Source organism: Primulina eburnea, chromosome 12, assembly GCF_022965805.1.
Source record: "Primulina eburnea isolate SZY01 chromosome 12, ASM2296580v1, whole genome shotgun sequence".
Lineage (NCBI taxonomy): Eukaryota > Viridiplantae > Streptophyta > Magnoliopsida > Lamiales > Gesneriaceae > Primulina > Primulina eburnea.
Window position 1 is genome coordinate 9730563 of NC_133112.1, and position 17417 is coordinate 9747979.

The 17417-nt window shown below is 35.9% G+C and overlaps 1 protein-coding gene across 5 annotated transcripts; it reads right to left on the minus strand.

Moving 5' to 3' along the window:
* Positions 1-3674: 3674 nt before the first annotated feature.
* On the minus strand, positions 3675-15920 carry LOC140807032 (uncharacterized). Of its 5 annotated transcripts, none has more exons than XM_073163682.1 (3): positions 15804-15920; positions 15101-15389; positions 3675-3812 (listed from the first exon to the last, which is right to left on the minus strand). In XM_073163682.1, exon 2 carries the CDS (start codon positions 15383-15385, stop codon positions 15104-15106), a length of 282 nt encoding a protein of 93 aa, XP_073019783.1. In that variant the 5' UTR covers positions 15386-15389; positions 15804-15920; the 3' UTR covers positions 3675-3812; positions 15101-15103. The 5 variants fall into 5 exon arrangements, with proteins under 5 accessions (XP_073019783.1, XP_073019785.1, XP_073019784.1 ...); XM_073163684.1 differs by lacking the exon at positions 3675-3812 and adding an exon at positions 9643-10147; XM_073163683.1 differs by lacking the exon at positions 3675-3812 and adding an exon at positions 14267-14397.
* Between the last annotated feature and the right edge of the window lie 1497 nt (positions 15921-17417).

The window sequence follows — 17417 nt, forward strand, 5'->3', positions numbered from 1 at the left end:
ATCCGATATTCTAATTGAATTGGATTGATTTATAAAAACTATTTTCTAATTCGATCAAATTCGGTGAAACATGTTTCGTTTTGAATCAGTTTTGAATTGGATTTTATATCCAATCCATAAAATGCGGAACTGATTTATTCTAGCATTCTATCGGATTGGTTTGATTTCATTATTTTATAATTCAAGACTGCTTAAGTCGGATTTGGTCTGATCCAGTTAGATAATCCACTTACAATATTTTTTACATATATGTAACCTAAATAATGGGCTAATACATGAATTAATTATTGGAAGGATTTTAAAATTATGAATCTATATTATACTATATTAGTAAGGTTGTATGTTTTTTTTATAAGTGAATTAAAAAAAAATAATCACTTCTCAAATTTTAAAAAATATTCCTTTTTATTTTGTAAAAATATAATAAAACCCTATTTTAGTATATTTTCAAATAATCATATCATCCATAAGATTAATTTTTAAATTAAAAATTCCATTTAAAAAAGTTTTAGAATTTTAGTATCATCTCTTAAAATTTTCATCTTTTAATACAGAATAATTTTAATACATATATATACACATGAACACTTGTACTAGACTAAGAGCTCGAGTTTATAGGTTGAAGCCCAACCCAACTACTTGATATATGATCACCTCGAAAAGCCCATATTCTTTATGAGAGGCCGTTTGTGTGATATTCACTAGAATTATGCTTTTCATTTACACAAGGCTTGCTTTGATTTTGATGTGTTCATATTTCATTTAATTTACATAACGAAATTTCAAAAAATATTTTTACTTTAATTTTGTTTTTGAATTTGAACCTAATATAATATATTTTTTCAAAAAATATAAAATTCAAAGTTTTTGTACTTGGATTGCAAATAAATAAATAAATCGATCTTGAACACTACTTCAAGATAGTTAATAACGGTTCTCTTAATAGTTACAATTTGAATTATATTTTTAACATGGCAACTAAAATTAAATGACAATATACAATCAAAAGTAAAGTGTTCATATTTGATTTTTTTTAAAACAATAATTTACAATATATTCTGAAAATAAGATAGTAAGATTTATTACAATAATTATCAAATTAGAATACAAAAAATTCTAGTTAAGTAAAATGTAGTTTTAGTAGTATGGAGATATTCTTTTTTTTTTTTAATAAAATATACAGATAACTAAAACATTAAAATATATAATATTTACTTTTACAAATAACTAAAATGGACGCGGCATCAATAATCCTAGTGGTGGTGTTAGAATATTTCTATTAGCCTAACTCTAAGTTTTGGTGATTGATAAAATAAAAGTATAAACAGTTTCAAGTATAATCACTCTTTAATTGTTTTTTCAAGATTTCAGACTGTTATATCATTTCAAGCCGATCAAGAAAATGCATTAGAACATCGAGTTGTTTTCGCAAGGATTCTGGCCGCAAAATGTCTGAAGTCCATCGCAAGATATCATATGTCAAACTGACTGGCACGTGTTAAGACCGTTGAATATCCAATCGCACTACCACCAGTAAAAAATGATTTATTTAAAATAAGATACTAGAAGTCGAGCTACTCAACATCTTTCTTATTAGTTTAAAGTCGCAAAAACACAAGAAACATTAAATCAGAATTTAATGATACAAACGACGGCTGCAATAAACATGTTCATTTTGTCAGGTGATAATATAGATGATCGTTAAAAAAAGCTAATCCAACCGTTGGATTTTTTTCAACTATAAGTATCCATAATTTTTTTTAAAGAGAGATTATCCCGATCATTTTTACAGAAACTAACCTATTGTCAAGCCCGCATTCTTCAATATCTTCGACCACACAATATTAAGATATTCACATAGCACACTCTTAACAGTTTATGTCAGATTATCAAGGATCATTTCATCTACACCAACAACCTAAGCTGTCAAACCACCTGTTGGGTTTTTGTATTGTTTTCTAGTGAACAAAGGATTCTTAAACATCCAGATTTGTAAAGTGATCACTAAAAGTTTCAGTATAGGAAATGGTAAGTCTTAACTGAAAGGAGTTGTACAAGACGTTGTAAAACCAAAGTGTTTTAGTGGAAACTTTCATAAGTGGAAGAAAATGTGACGTAAAAGTTCTATTTCCGAACATCCATAAAAATATTTGTGTAATTTCATTACGCATTTTACATTCTTGCAAATCATATTCAAACTGTTTTTTTTCTTTGTAAAATTATCAAATATAGTTTATCGCCAATTAGCCGGACCATTATGTCAGACCATTATACACTTACTCACCGTTTTTTTTATAAAAAAATTATCAAATATAGTTTAAGCCGGACCGTTATGCACCTACTCACCTTTTAGTAGTTCAACTAAATTAGCCGTTCAAAAATATTTTTTAACAGCTTAAAAACTGTTAAAAACGACATAAAGTTTAAAAAATTTTACAAGAGTTTATTCAACCCCTCTGAACTATAATCCAATACCAATAAGTGGTATTGGAGTTGGTTTTTCTTGAAAACTGATAAATATATTTTAAAAGGATTACAATGTTTTTCATAGAAGATTATGATGGTTGAAAAATTAAAGTGCAGACACACTTAATAGTTCAAGAGGATGACATATAGTATGTCATCACCGACAGTCCGAAAAAGATACTAAAAGCCAATACAACAGTTGCAGTATCTAATGGTGCTCCACGGATGGTCGAGAAGTACTGTTAAAAGTGGACAGTTGATGACAAGAAGAAAGCAAACCTTGATAAAGTGGGCAAGAGCATTATTTACAAGATTTGGACAATAACATGTTCGGTAAGATAAAGACATGTACAACTGCCAAGAAATGTAGGAGAAGTTGACCCAACTTTGTGAAGGCAACCATCAAACCAAGGAGACAAAGCTGACCATTGCAATACAGAATTTTGAAAAGCTAAGATGAAGCACTATTAGATTTTTAATGAGTTTGATGCACGTCTTGGTAATATCATTATTAAACTAACTTCTCTTCGTAACGAATATTCTAACCATGAGATTTTCTTGAAGGTTACGAGGAAACCACTTCCTAGGGAATGAGATGTAAAGATATTGTGTTAGGTTCGGTTACACAGTAGTACAAAAGCTAGGATCCTTCGGACAGTTGGTTCCTACTTAAAAAAACGCTATCCTCAAAAGGATGTATACAATTCCACATAAGTACAAAAGCCAGGATCCTTCAGAAAAATTGGTTCCTGATTAAAAAATAGTGCATAAAAAACATAGATGGCTCCGAATAACAAGGCAACCTGGGATGTAATTTAATATCTCGTTACTTAAAGTGTGTACCAGATGTGAGGCCCATTTATTCTAATGACAATTAATTATCAAATAATAATTATTTGATTTAAAGCTGCAGCGGAAAAAAGTTTCAAATACTTTAAAACGGACCTCAGGGTCAAGAAAAAATTCGGCATGATCTCCGCGTAAGTATGACATCCCGAAACTCAAGTAACAGTTTATATCAAAATATACTCAAACTAGAGTAATAAAAACAAAAACTGAAGTCAACAACCTATAGCGACACTAACCAGTACTAAACATAAATTAAAACTTACCAGATCATAAGAACCAAAGAGTCGACTCAGAACATCACAAAAACAACCAAATATCACTACAGATACACGGGGCCTCTCCCCGGAAAATAAACTACAACACAAGACTAAAACAAACTCAAGACATACATATAGACTAACTGAGAGACTCCACTGAACAGAACCAAGCAATCCAACCTCAATCTCGAGCTCCACTGGCTGAACCTCGGCCTGATGCTGCAAAACGACTCTGGAGATCTACCATGGTGCCCAATAGCAACCACAATAGCCCCCCAGAAAACAACTGAGGTTAGACATTCTGGTATGAAACAGTTCAATAATAATCATAAATCATGCATAATCATATAATGAAATGTAACGTGCAATTCATGAAAGGCTCAACGAATATTCAGGATCACAACCAACAAACGGTACGATAACAACTGGAATAATGCTCGAGAAACAACACAGGGGAGCTATATCGTCATGCATCTAAACCGCCCTGCCAAGTATGCGAGGTATGCCAAGCTGTGCTGAATAACACCCTTGACTCGACCTCCATACAGCTGATACGATACAACAGGATGGCACAACAAAACGAACTAGATTATACAATCCCAACGCTCACCTCAAAATGCTGCACTAACCACGGAATTGTTCAATCACATCTACGATCTCATGTATATAGGCCTATCAGCAACACTATGATACCGAGATAAACAACAGTGCCAGATAACAATGGATATCAACAACGGCTAACAAGGACGATATGAGTTAACGTGAATGTCGTGACAGTATGCCCTATGCTAAATGCCAATAATATGTCAAATAATAAACATATATCACAACGAAGGCATTTAACAAATTACAACAGTCAACAACTCATAGATACGATCAGTGCAACACAGAATGACAATTAAACATAATTTATGTTTTACCGTCGTATGTTACCGAGCTGTAACATACCTATACCAACTTGACAATGCAATAACAACTTCACTTCAAGAATCTTGGCCGAAACAAAACAACAATAAGCCGATTATGAAAACTACATTTCATACCAATGTCCGATTTGGCACAAAAGAGCACAAAATTCGTATATCGCTCAATATTAACTCAAATCAATATCCACCAATTAGAAATGAAAAATAACTCGAATATCTAACTTTTTCTAGAAGAAACCATCTTCCGAATCTCAGTAGATTAATCCCAGAATTATCAAAAACACCATGCCACTCAAAAAAATTTCGGACAGAAATCTCCTACTAAGCCTTTTCTAAAAAACCATCATAACTTGCACAATTCTTATTAGAATTTAACGATTATTATATCATTGCGAAGAAAACACATAGCTTTACAACTTTCATTTGAATCATAAGTTCAGAATCCGATTGCATATATGACAGAATCCCAAAATATAGTAGGTATTATCACAGTAAAATTTCAGAATTCGATTTTGGCACATTTTGGTAGAAAAATCATAGCAAATCCGTTTCTAATCAAAAACCCATTACTCCAATGGTTATAAACAACAAACTTAAACCACTACAAAGTTTGTTTAGGTCAGTTCTACAAATTCATACTACAAAAATCGCAGCAATACAAAAACTCACCCAAAAACAGGAAGAATTCGCGCAGAAACAGAGCATCGGAACAACAGCTTCGATCTACCCGTATCCTTACTTAAAATTCACGATTTATGGCTTGAATAGAAGATTTGGATGTTAGGAAGACAACCCTTCAGACCGATCGAGATTTCAATGCCGAACGGAGGAGATATGGCTACTTTGCCGCAGCTGCTCCTCAAGTGACGGGAATTGGGAGGTTGAGGGAATGAGTTTCTTTCTCTCTTCTTGGTAAGTTGTGTGTTTATATATATATATATATATATATATATATATATATATATATATATATATATATATATATATATATATATATATATATTGTCTATTTGGTTACTAAAATGGTAACTCAAGCCCATTTATCCCGATCTGTATTTATTTTTTGTTCTCGTGTGTTATTTAAACTCTATATGTATTTTATATCGTTAAATTCTTTGATATTCTAAAATACATATTTTTAACACAATTCTTGAATTTATTTGGCACAAATAATTATTTTAATTTATAACTCAATAATTATTATAATTATGCCAAATTACCGGATAATTAATTACAGGGCCTTACACTTCTCCACCCTTTAAAACAAATTTCGTCCTCGAAATTTCTGTTTATACACATACATCTTACACACGATATAAAATCAACAATACATTACTAAGAATCAAACAAATATGGATAAGATGCTCTCATCTTTTCTTCTGTTTCCGACGTTAATTCTTCTACACCATGTCTAGACCACTGAACACGAACAAGTGGTAACTTTATTGCGTAAAAATTTATCTTTACGATCCAAGTTACAAACAGGATACTCAGTATACGATAGCGAAGGGTTGAATCACATGAGACCGATCAGGCTCATACTTACACAACATAGAAACATGGAAAACATCGTGGATACCAGACAATGACTGTGGCAACTCTAGCAAATAGGCACAAGTCCCAATACGTTCAACAATCTCATAGGGACCAATGAAACGAGGTGACAACTTACCTTTCATGCCGAAACGAATAACACCTCTAAACGGAGAGATTCTCAAAAACACAAAATCTCCAACTTGAAATTCTAGAGGTCGACGACGTTTGTCAGCATAACTAGCTTGCCGATCTTGGGCAGCTTTCATTCTCTGATGAATCAACTGAACTTTATCATGCATTGCCTGAACAATGTGAGGTCCAATCAACTGCTTCTCACCAAATTCATCTCATCAAAGAGGTGATCGACAACGTCTGCCGTACAAAGCTTCAAAAGGAGCCATACCAATAGTCACCTGGAAACTGTTGTTATACGAAAATTTTACTAGCGGTAAAGCTTCTTGCCAACTATCTTTGAAATCCATAACCACCGCTCGAAGCATATCCTCGAGCGTTTGAATCGTACGATCTGTCTGACCATCTATTTGAGGATGGTACGCAGTACTCATCGCAAGTCGTGTACCCATTTCTTTTTGGAAACTAGTCCAAAATTTTGATGTGAATCTAGGGTCACGATCTGAGACTACTGCAACTGGAACTCCATGAATTCTCACAATATTTTCAATATACAGACGATCCATCTTCTTGTACGAATACGTCCTCTCATACAGAATAAAGTGTGCCGATTTAGATAATCTGTCGACAATCACCCAAATGGCATCGAAATGGCGAGAAGTACATGGAAAATACGTGACAAAATCTATAGCCACGTGCTCTCAGTTCCACTGAGGAACCTCAAGACTATGCAGTAATCCTCCATGTCTCGTTCGTTCTGCTAACAGATCATACAACGAAACACAAACTCAGCCACATCCTTTTTCATATTCTTCCACCAAAACGGTGGCCGTAGAATACGATACATTTTCCTGCCTCCTGGGTGGATACTATATCGAGTACAATGAGCTTCTTTAAAGATGGCTGCACGCAATTCAGGAATATCTGGGACAACCAAACTACCGTTCAACTGATGAGAATCATCGGAGTGAATTGAGAAACCAGATTGGTGTCCTTGAGATACTAACTCAAAAGATTTCAGAACTCGATCATCAGTTTTCTGAACTGGCTTTACAATCTGAATCAACTATGGCTCAACAGAAATCTGAGATACACAAACAACATTACTTTGTATTTGAAAATCCAACCCAGAAGTGCAAACATCTTCTCATAACTTAGAAACACGAATCGAGGATAAATTAACATCAACAACCTTACGACTCAAAGCACGGTAATGACATTCACTTTTTCCGGATGATACTGGATCTCACAATCATAATTATTCAAAAGATCCATCCAACGTCTCTGTCTCATATTCAGGTATGACTGAGAGAACAAATACTTCAAGTTTTTGTAATCAGAATAAATTACAAATTGCTTCCCAAAAAAATAATGTCTCCAAATCTTGAGAGCAAAAACTATAGCAGCCAATTCAAAGTCATGTACAGGATACTTAGACTCACGCGGTTTCAACTGACGAGAACCATAGGCCACAACTCTGCCATGCTGTATCAGTACACAACCTAATCCTCGATTTGATGCGTCGGTACAAACAACGAATCCTCCAGAACAACTTGGAATGGTAAGAACTGGTACATAAGTCAATCTCTTCTTCAACTCGACAAAACTTAACTCACATTCATCAGACCAAATGAATCTCTGATTTTTCTGAATAAGTTGAATGATAGGTCTAGCAATCTCTGAGAAATTTTCGATAAATCTCCGGTAATAACCAGCTAAAACCATGAAACTACGAATCTCTGGCACATTGGTCGGTCGTGCCAAGTGCAAAAATAAATACAGACCAAGATAAATGGGCTTGAGTTCTATTTTAGTAACCAAATACACAAGATATATATATACACATATACATAAACACACACAACTTACCAAGAAGAGAGAGAAGGAAGAAAGAAAGAAAGAAAGAAAGAAAGAAACTCATTCCCTCAACCCCCAATTCCCGTCACTTGAGGAGCAGTCACGGCAAAGTAGTCATATCTCTTCCGTCCGGCATCGAATCTCGATCGGTCTGAAGGGTTGTCTTCCTAATATCCTAAACTTCGATTCAAGCCATAAATCGCGAATTTTGAGCAAAGATACGGGTAGATCGAAGCTGCTGTTCCGGTGCTCTGTTTCTGCACGAATTTTTCCGATTTTTGGGTGAGAGTTTTTGTATTGTTGCGATTTTTGTAGTTTGAATTTGTAGAACTGGCCTAAACAAACTTTGTAGTGGTTTAAGTTTGCTGTTTATAGCCACTGGAGTAACGATTTTTTTATTAGAAACGGATTTGTTATTATTTTTCTACCAAAATGTGCCAAAATCGAATTCTGAAATTGTGTTGTGTATAATACACACTGTATTTCGGGATTATGACATATATGTAGTCGGATTCTGAACTTATGATTCAAATGAAAGTTGTAAAGCTATGTGTTGTCTTCGGAATGATATAAGAATCGTTAATTCCAGTAAGAATTGTGCAAGTTATGATGGTTTTTCAGAAACTGCTCAGTAGGAGATTTTTGTCCGAAAATTTGTTGAGTGACAGGGTGTTCTTGATAATTCTGGGATTAATCTACTGAGATTCGAAAGATGGTTTCTTCTAGAAAAAGTTATATATTCGAGTTATCTTTCATTTCCAATTGGCGGATATTGATTTGAGTTAATATTTCGCGAGATATGAATTTTATGCTCTTTTGTGCCAAATCGGACATTGGTATGGAATGTAGTTTCATGATCGGCTTATTGTAGTTTTGTTTAGGCCGAGAGTCTTGAAATGAAGTTGTTACTGGATTGTCAAGTTGGTATAGGTATGTTACAGCTCGGTAACATACGACGGTAAATGTTTAATTGTCATTCTGTGTTGCACTAATTGTATTTATAATGATTTGTTGATTGTTGTAATTTGTTAAATACATTCGTTGTGATATATGTTTATTATTGTGACATATAATTGGCATTTAGCAAAGGGCATACTGTTATGAAATTCATGTTGAGCCCTATCGTCCTTGTTAGTCGTTGTTGATATCCATTGTTATCTGGCACTGTTGTTTATCTCGAGATCATAGTGTGCTTTATAGGCCTACACACATGAGATTGTAGATGTGATTGAACAAATTCCGTGGTTAGTGCAACCTTTTGAGGTTACCGCTGTGATTGTGTCATCTAGTTCGTTTTGTTGTGTCATCCTGTTGTATCGTATCAGCTGTATTGAGGTCCAGTCAGGGGTGTTATTCAGCACAGCTTGGCATACCTCGCATACTTGACAGGACGGTTTAGCTGCATGACGATATAACTACCCTGTGTTGTTGCTCGAGCATTATTCCAGTTGGTATCGTACCGTTTCTTGGCTCATGTGATCCCGATTATTCGTTGAGTCTTTCATGCATTGCAAGTTACATTTTATTATATGATTATGCATGATTTATGATTATTATTGAACTGTTTCATATCAGAATGTCTAACCTCAGTTGTTTTCTGAAAGGGCTGTTGTGGCTGCTATTGGGCATCATGGTAGATCTCCCGAGTAGTTTTGCAGCATCAGGCCGAGGTTCCGCTAGTGGAGCTCGAGATTGAGGTTGAATTGATTGGTTCTGTTCAGTGGAGTCTCCCAGTTAGTCTATATGTATGTCTTGAGTTTGTTTTAGTCTTGTGTTGTAGTTATTTTCCGGGAGATGCCCCGTGTATCTGTTGTGATATTTGGTTGTTTTTATGATGTTCTGAGTCGACTCTCTGGTTCTTATGATCTTGTGAGTATTTGGTAAGTTTTAATTTTTGTTTAGTCCCGAATAGTGCGTCTATAGTTTGTTGACTTCGGTTTTTGTTCATAACACCAATTAATGTGATAAGATAGAAAAGCAGTTGCAACAAAGTATCCATAACACAGCAGAAAAATTGTCGAGCTTTAAACATTGAGCTTTCTTGGTCAAAGCTGTCTACAACATATAGCCAGTAAAAAAACATAATACATCTGTCCAGACGAAAGTTAGATGCTTAAAATTCCCCTTAATGAAAAGCAACACAGAAACATCAGATAACCAAGACCAATTTTCAATCATTAAATATCCAATCTAGGATGACTAACTCCATTTTACAACTTGGATTTTTGTTTGAGTTTTCTGTACATTTGTTGACAAAAGTAAAACTTTGTTATCTCTATCCTTGGATCACAAAAAGGCACTGTCAGCATAAACCAGACAGGGATCATTAATGTCTGCCATTTCTTCAGTTCCAATCTCAGTTTGTTTCATAAAAAGGATCATTAATGTCTGTCATTTCTTCAGTTCCAATCTCAGTTTGTTTCATAAAAGTTATATATTAACATCCAAAAATCAGTTCACGTAAACCGTATGCATACAAATTATTTATATTGTTTATTTATTTTAGTTAGTTGATTTTAAATGCTTAAATGATATATTTATATGCTTAAATGTTTAAGTTGCATGATTTCATGAAATTAAGGATTTTGTCCGGATATTCGAGAATAAGCCGGAGAAAAAAGACCGAGGACGACCAAAATGAAAATATTTTTTGATAAATGTTCTCAAGGCTCAATAATATGATCAAATATGATTAAATTTTTTTAAAAATGCTCGAGTCCGAATTGTTTTATGAGTCGAGCCCGATTGTATCCGAGAAGCCAGTTTTAGTCAAACGAATGACTTTTAAATACCCGAAAGTTATTATTTTTTTAAAATGATTTCTGTAAAATTTTATTTTATATTTAATTGGACCTTAATAGGCATAATTTAACTAGGATTGATGAGCCTAATTGTTTTTAAACCAAAAATCATAAAACCCAACTTTTAACACTAGGATTTTCCAAAACATAGGATTCCTAGACTCCTAGTGGCCGAAATACCACACGCTCTAAAATTCAAAAATTACAAGAGAAAAGTTCAAAGATTTTTCGTCGCTCGTTCATCCTTCTTCACAACTCAGGCCAACTATCGAATATTCGAGTTCTAAACCTTCTTTTTGCATCATCCAATCCATAATATGCATGATTTATGTTTCAAAGCATGAAAGATATTTAAATCAAAATTATTTAATGCTAGACGTATTTTTTTCAAAGATTCGACATTTCTATGCATGTATGATATGTAATATGAATCCAAAGGACATGCTGCCAATGAGAGACGTTTATGGGTCGTAAAAGAGACTCGAATAAGGGAAGAACGTAGGCTGAAAACATGCAAGGCTAAGGGAAGTCGAACCTAGGGTTTTCTAGGTTATTCCATGGGGCTTATAAGGACATGATGGCTCGGTTAAATGGGCAGCCACATCGGGGCTTGGGCAGAGAACTGTGTTGGCCGTGACTCGACGTTAGGAAGAGTCCATGGAAGGCTAGGAAGTTGGCTCGGTGATGAGAAGCCACAAACAAACTCTAGGAAACCTAGGGCTCGCATGCGGCTCGACATGAAGGGAACTAGGGTGCGGCAATGCTAAGGGCTGTCCATGGTGGTTTGGAAGGGCCCCATGCAGATGGCTAGGGGCATGGTGTAGGCTGGGCTAGGGCTTGGATGAGGGTGGCTCGATGAGGGAGGGAGCCGCGACTTGGAATATAGAGAAAAGGGCTGCGGCGTGCGGCTAGGCATGGTTCAGGGGTCTTTGATGGTCCATGAGGGGTAGGCTAGGGTCTGGTGCGCCATGATTAAGGTCTGGTCCAGGATGACTCGGTGGTGGCTCGAGGTTGGGTGAGGCAATTGGTGTTGAGAAGAAAAATGGTTCGGTTTTGGCTAGGAAGGAGAAGTGGTTCGAACCGTGGTCCACAGGGGTTGGTTCGTCCACGAGGGGAGTGAGGTATGAAAAGGCTATATTTAAAGTTTGGGGAGAAAATATCAAGTTTGGAATTAATTTGAGTTTAAAACGTTTCATAGTTTAGTTATTAAGTTATTAAATCGAAAGGGTCGAGTTTACGTCTAAGAAAAATATTAGAAGCCCAATTTAAGATTATATGATGCTATGGTATAGGTTCGAGTAAATAAAGTAAAAAAATCAATAGTGAAGCTCGAGGTCCAGGGGTAAAATGATCATTTTACATCCCGAGTAGTACGAAAGGTCTAACCGTGTTCCGAAAAATCATAATGCATAATAAATGATATTTTAAAATGTTTATGATGAAAATACGATATTTTTATGATATATGCAAAGGTTGTACGATTTTTCTCGGGAAATGTTATTTTACGATTTTTGAAGGATACAATATTTTATAAATAAAAGGAAAGCAAAAATATTTTGAAGAATGTGAACTAATTGTGACGTATATTATATGATTGGGGATATCGTGGGGGAAAAGAACCTAGAGGGAGCCTTTTTACGGGAGAAAGTCTCAGAAGGAGCCCGATGATCGTATTTTTTTGTGGCCATGACCCAATGACAAGAGTTGCTGACGGCCCGCCCCCAGGTATGTGGTGAGCTAAGACTAATCAATTGACCACATGATGATGTTATGATTACAGCTAGTCACTTTCAAGGATCAAACTTCACCCAAAATAGTATACGATGATAGAAAGCTTTACGATTTAATGATATAAGATTATTTACGCTTACAAACTTATAATAGCTGGTTTTAAATAAAAATATTATTTTAATGTATGTGCCGTTATATGTATTATTTGTTATGTATGGTTAGAATGTGATGAATCATTAAACTCACTAAGTTTCGATGGTTCCAGGTGAGAATGATTTTGAGGGAGGCGCTAACGCTTGAGTGGATCGACTCCGGCAATACACTCCCGAAGGAATTTATTTTTCGCACTTACTTAGTTTTAAAGTTTTTACGTACAGATTGAGGATTATTTATTTAGAAATTTTATGTTTTATTTTGAAGCCTAGTGTGGATTATTTTATAAGGTGACGTATGATTTTGGTGTGGATTTTTATGCATTTAAGATTTTAAATGTTGAGTTATTTTCAATGAGAGTTTCGAATTTCATGATTTATATATAAAAAAAATTAGTATGATTTTAAAGTTAAAAAATAAGAGACGTTTCATATATAGTGAAGGATCGAGTGTTGGGCACCTTGAGGTACTTCAAACATAATATTCTCCAAGAGCTGTAATAGCTCGTGTTCTAAGAATGTTTACACCGATGAATTAAATCGAGTTTGATATAAAATCAAGAGGAAAACACTCGAAATAATCCTTCGTGAAGAAACATTGATATATTTTATATAATGTGTAACTGAATAACTGAAAAATGGGGTATCGGTTGTGACGTATATCAGTTCAGTTATGGTGAAAACTGAACTGACAGATGCTCTAACTGATCAAATCAATTTGAAAACGGTAGTTAAACAATTAAATACATAAGATATGTTTATTGATGTTCGAAGATTTCAGCTGCTCCTACGTCAACCCTTCTACCATCTCGGGTAGGATCCACTAGAAGACTTTGATTTATACAACACCTTATACAAACCTACCCAGCTTAGGACTTACCCACTGCCTAACTGAACTCCTAGTCTATACTGAAGACAGCATCTTTCAGTCAACACTTGTTTAACGTCTGTGTGTCAAAGACTATATATACAAGTTTATTGTCTATGACCAAGACTATGTTTGAGTGGTGGTGTATGTGTGTGTGAGAACTGATCTCCGAGTTCAACACGAAAGTGTTCTCACATACTGAGGGAATTGTGCTTCTAATCTAAGCTGATAACACGATGAAGTGTTCTCTCTGGGCTGATTGTTTCTTGTAAGCTAATATGCAATATGTGTGCCCTTCTTCTTTATATCTTCACACACTCTTGTTTTTCTACAACACTATATCGGTCTTCACTGATCTTCTATTTATAGGCGGAAAACTGATCGTACAGTGAGACTCAATAATTGTATCTGTTGCAGCTTGAATGTGTTCCTAGAGATTTGTATTTCGACTTTTCAGACATCTACGCTGAAACATTGTCTTTAAACCTTGCTGCAACGTCCATTATTGTACCTTTGATCGTACAATAACTTTTCTTCAGTGTGTACATCTGGATTTCATTGAATAAGATTGTCGTGTTATGTAAACTGATTGATTCTAATTGATATTCTGAATTGGTCAGTTGAACTGATCTTGATCTGGTTTGGTGAAATCAGTTGGCTCGTCAGCTGAACTGATTTCGCTGCTTCATTTGAACTTGTTTTTGATATATCAGTTGAACTGAATCAATTTGGTCGATCAGGTGGTGTTTTCAGTTTGAGTCTCGATAGCTTCAATTTTGGCTCGATAAATGATCAGTTTGACGCCTGATCAGTTCCAGCTTCCTACGCACTTAGGTAAATCATTAGAAACAAAATAACACGTCTTGTTATCATCAAAATCAAGATTGCGAACATAAAATATTCCAACATATAGCTTTGAATTTTGAATGTACTCGGATGAGCACATAAAACATTATTGCATTTTCTTAAACACTGTTAAATGCTATAATGAGTTGCGTGCATTACGCCACATAAGAATGGAGGCCGTGTTGGTAGAGGTAATTTTGATGGAAATGTGAACAGCCATCTCCTCTAGGAAGGTATTGTTTTGTGAATAGAGGGAAGTTTACGGCATGCTGGAGTAATCGAAACTGAAACAACTCTTAGGGCAATGAAACTTGACACACACTTGAAATAACCGTGCTGGAAATAATGTGAGAATTGACATGACAAGTAGGAAGTTTTACACATGACAGATTGCAGTAGTCAAAATTCATGACATTAATGCTATCAACAAATAGGTTCTAAAATATTCTCACCAATAATATAAGCAACATGTTTACATGATGATGCAACTGAAATTAGAAATCATGCAGCTTTTATTTTTATATGGAGATGCTATAAGGACAGGTTCAGGCAGTATGTAAGGTTTCCCATTTTACACTAATGAGAATAATACAAACATTCCAACTATCCAAAATCAACAACCTACTTTTTGATGTCCACCTAAATGACAATCACATAAGCAACAAATTTACAAACTGACAGATTATTTGGTCGAGGAAGACGAAGAAGCTTCTTGGATGAGGTCGTCATATGGGTCCCTGCGCCCTGGAACTTGGCTAATCTGAGAATCCCAGAAAATCTGAGCATTGTGGCGCTCAAAAGTCCAGAATCCATAGGGACGCAGAGGTAAGCTCCACATTTCCTTAGTTTTCTGGCACTTGTCTTTCCTTTCATACAAACGCTCCCTAAATTTCCTGTCCCTCTCCTTCGGATCCTCCATCATACGCATAATCAAATTCTCCGCGAATTCCATTATGAATCCCATCCTTCTACATCATATTTCAAATACAAGCATTAGAATTAAAGGCTACGATGACAGTGGTAAGTGCAATCCCAGGTCCAATTATATCTAGAAAATAATAAACCAATTAAAAAAACATTAGAAATATAAATCAGCTACAGCAGGACAAGATCACGCGATACAATATAAACAACTTCGCTGGGATTAGGGATGAATGATTCCGTAACTTTTCCAGAAACGTGGAGGCCAATATGAAAATAATTAGAACACAAAAATTTTAGCTTCTGAGCCTATTATGAACCCTAGATTCTGATCCCAGATTGAACACAAACAAACAAACAAACAAACAAACAAAATTGGATCGACATAGAAAACAGATAAAATTGGAAACACAAAACCAATCAAACGGAGAAATTTTTTTGAATTTTGTGGATCGATTTACCAGAATCGATTGACGAGGTAGCCAGGCAGACGTGATAAATTGCTGGTTTAACGAATTTACCACTGACGCTTGCTCTATCATTGGTGGGCTTCATCAATATATATATAGTTGGGTTTTAAAAGTCTAAAATCTGGATGTTCGATTTCTTTTCTGGAAGAGCCCACTCGTTTAAGACTATGATAAAGGCCCAATTGCGTTTGCGTAGGCATGCAAGTTTAGGCCCAAACAGATGCACAAAATTTGAAAATGGTCTTTTATTCTTGTTGGTATAAATATATATACATGTACTCGTGATCTTGTACTTAAAATATAGATTTAAATAATTTGGTATGTGTGTCGATGCGAAATAATAAAATATCCTCACAATTCTTCCTCGAATGCATCTGTATCACAAATTATCTTTCTTTTAAAATGTTGTTATTCTTAAAAAGAAGATATGTAGTTGAACTTCTACGTTTAGAAAAACGCTAGCTTATGTCAAAAATAAAACCAAAAAAACGTGATTTTTTTATGATTATATTTTTAATTTATAAAATCTTAGATTTGGGCATAACATTTATTCAAATATAAAATCTTAACCAAACAGCAATTTTTTTATATAAAAAAAAATACTTCTTTGATACTCACTGAAAATTTAGTGTCCAGTTACAGCATGTGACACTAGTCCAAATTCAGATCTCGAATTTACTCTAGGACTGAAATTACGAAGGAGACTGTTAGAAGGGGGTCGAGAGGTTGTCCCGACGTAGCCCCTCCGAAGTTCAAGTCAAAGACTGAGAATATAATGAAAGAGCAGCTAAGTGTGCTGCTGAAAGTCAATATAGTTAAGTTTGAATTAGACACTCAAACCTGATATTAATAGGTAAATATATGGCATGTCATGGGCCTTCCATCTGTGCTAGGGATGGGCCGGGGGTTTGGACCTGATCTTGAGGGGCCCATTTATGGGGTATCATCGGTCTCCCCCTCCCAAGTCGAACTGAATCGTAGGTTCAAAGATGTTGTCCTCGGTTTACAACATGTGAGTTGTGTATTCTTCCCATGTTGCTCATTAGTCTCCAAAAATTCGGAAGCAAATTAAATCATCTTCCAGTTTTGGAAGGGCCGGATCTGCGTTGGGCTCCTCCATACCCATGCCTAGAGCCCTCGCTTTACTCACGTTCTTGTCTCACCTTCTCCCCTCCCACGTATCTCGCTAGCCAGCCCTCGCCCCTCCATCGCCTCACCTGCCTATGCTTCCCTTTCCCCTTGCCCACTCTCGCCAAGCCACCCAATCGCTAGCCCTCGCGCTGCCTCGCCAGCCTACGCCCGAGCCCTCGCCCAGCCTTCGCTTTGCCTGCCCACGCCCACTGCGTCCTCGCCTCCATCTCTTGCCACTAGCCTCTACCACCTCCCTCTTCGCTAGCCCTCGTGTTGAATAGCCATCCCACGCCCTCGCCCTCGCCTCCATCTCTTGCCACTAGCCTCTACCACCTCCCTCTTCGCTAGCCCTCGTGTTGAATAGCCATCCCACGCCCTCGCCCTCGCCCCGCCTTCGCTTCACCTACCCACACCCACTGCGTCCTCGCCTCCACCCAACAGCCGCCGCCTAGCCCGCCGCTCTCTGTGCTTCCT

Excerpts from the sequence above, each read along its gene's own strand:
- LOC140807032 (XM_073163682.1), bottom strand. The coding sequence starts at position 15,385 with ATGGGATTCATAATGGAATTCGCGGAGAATTTGATTATGCGTATGATG.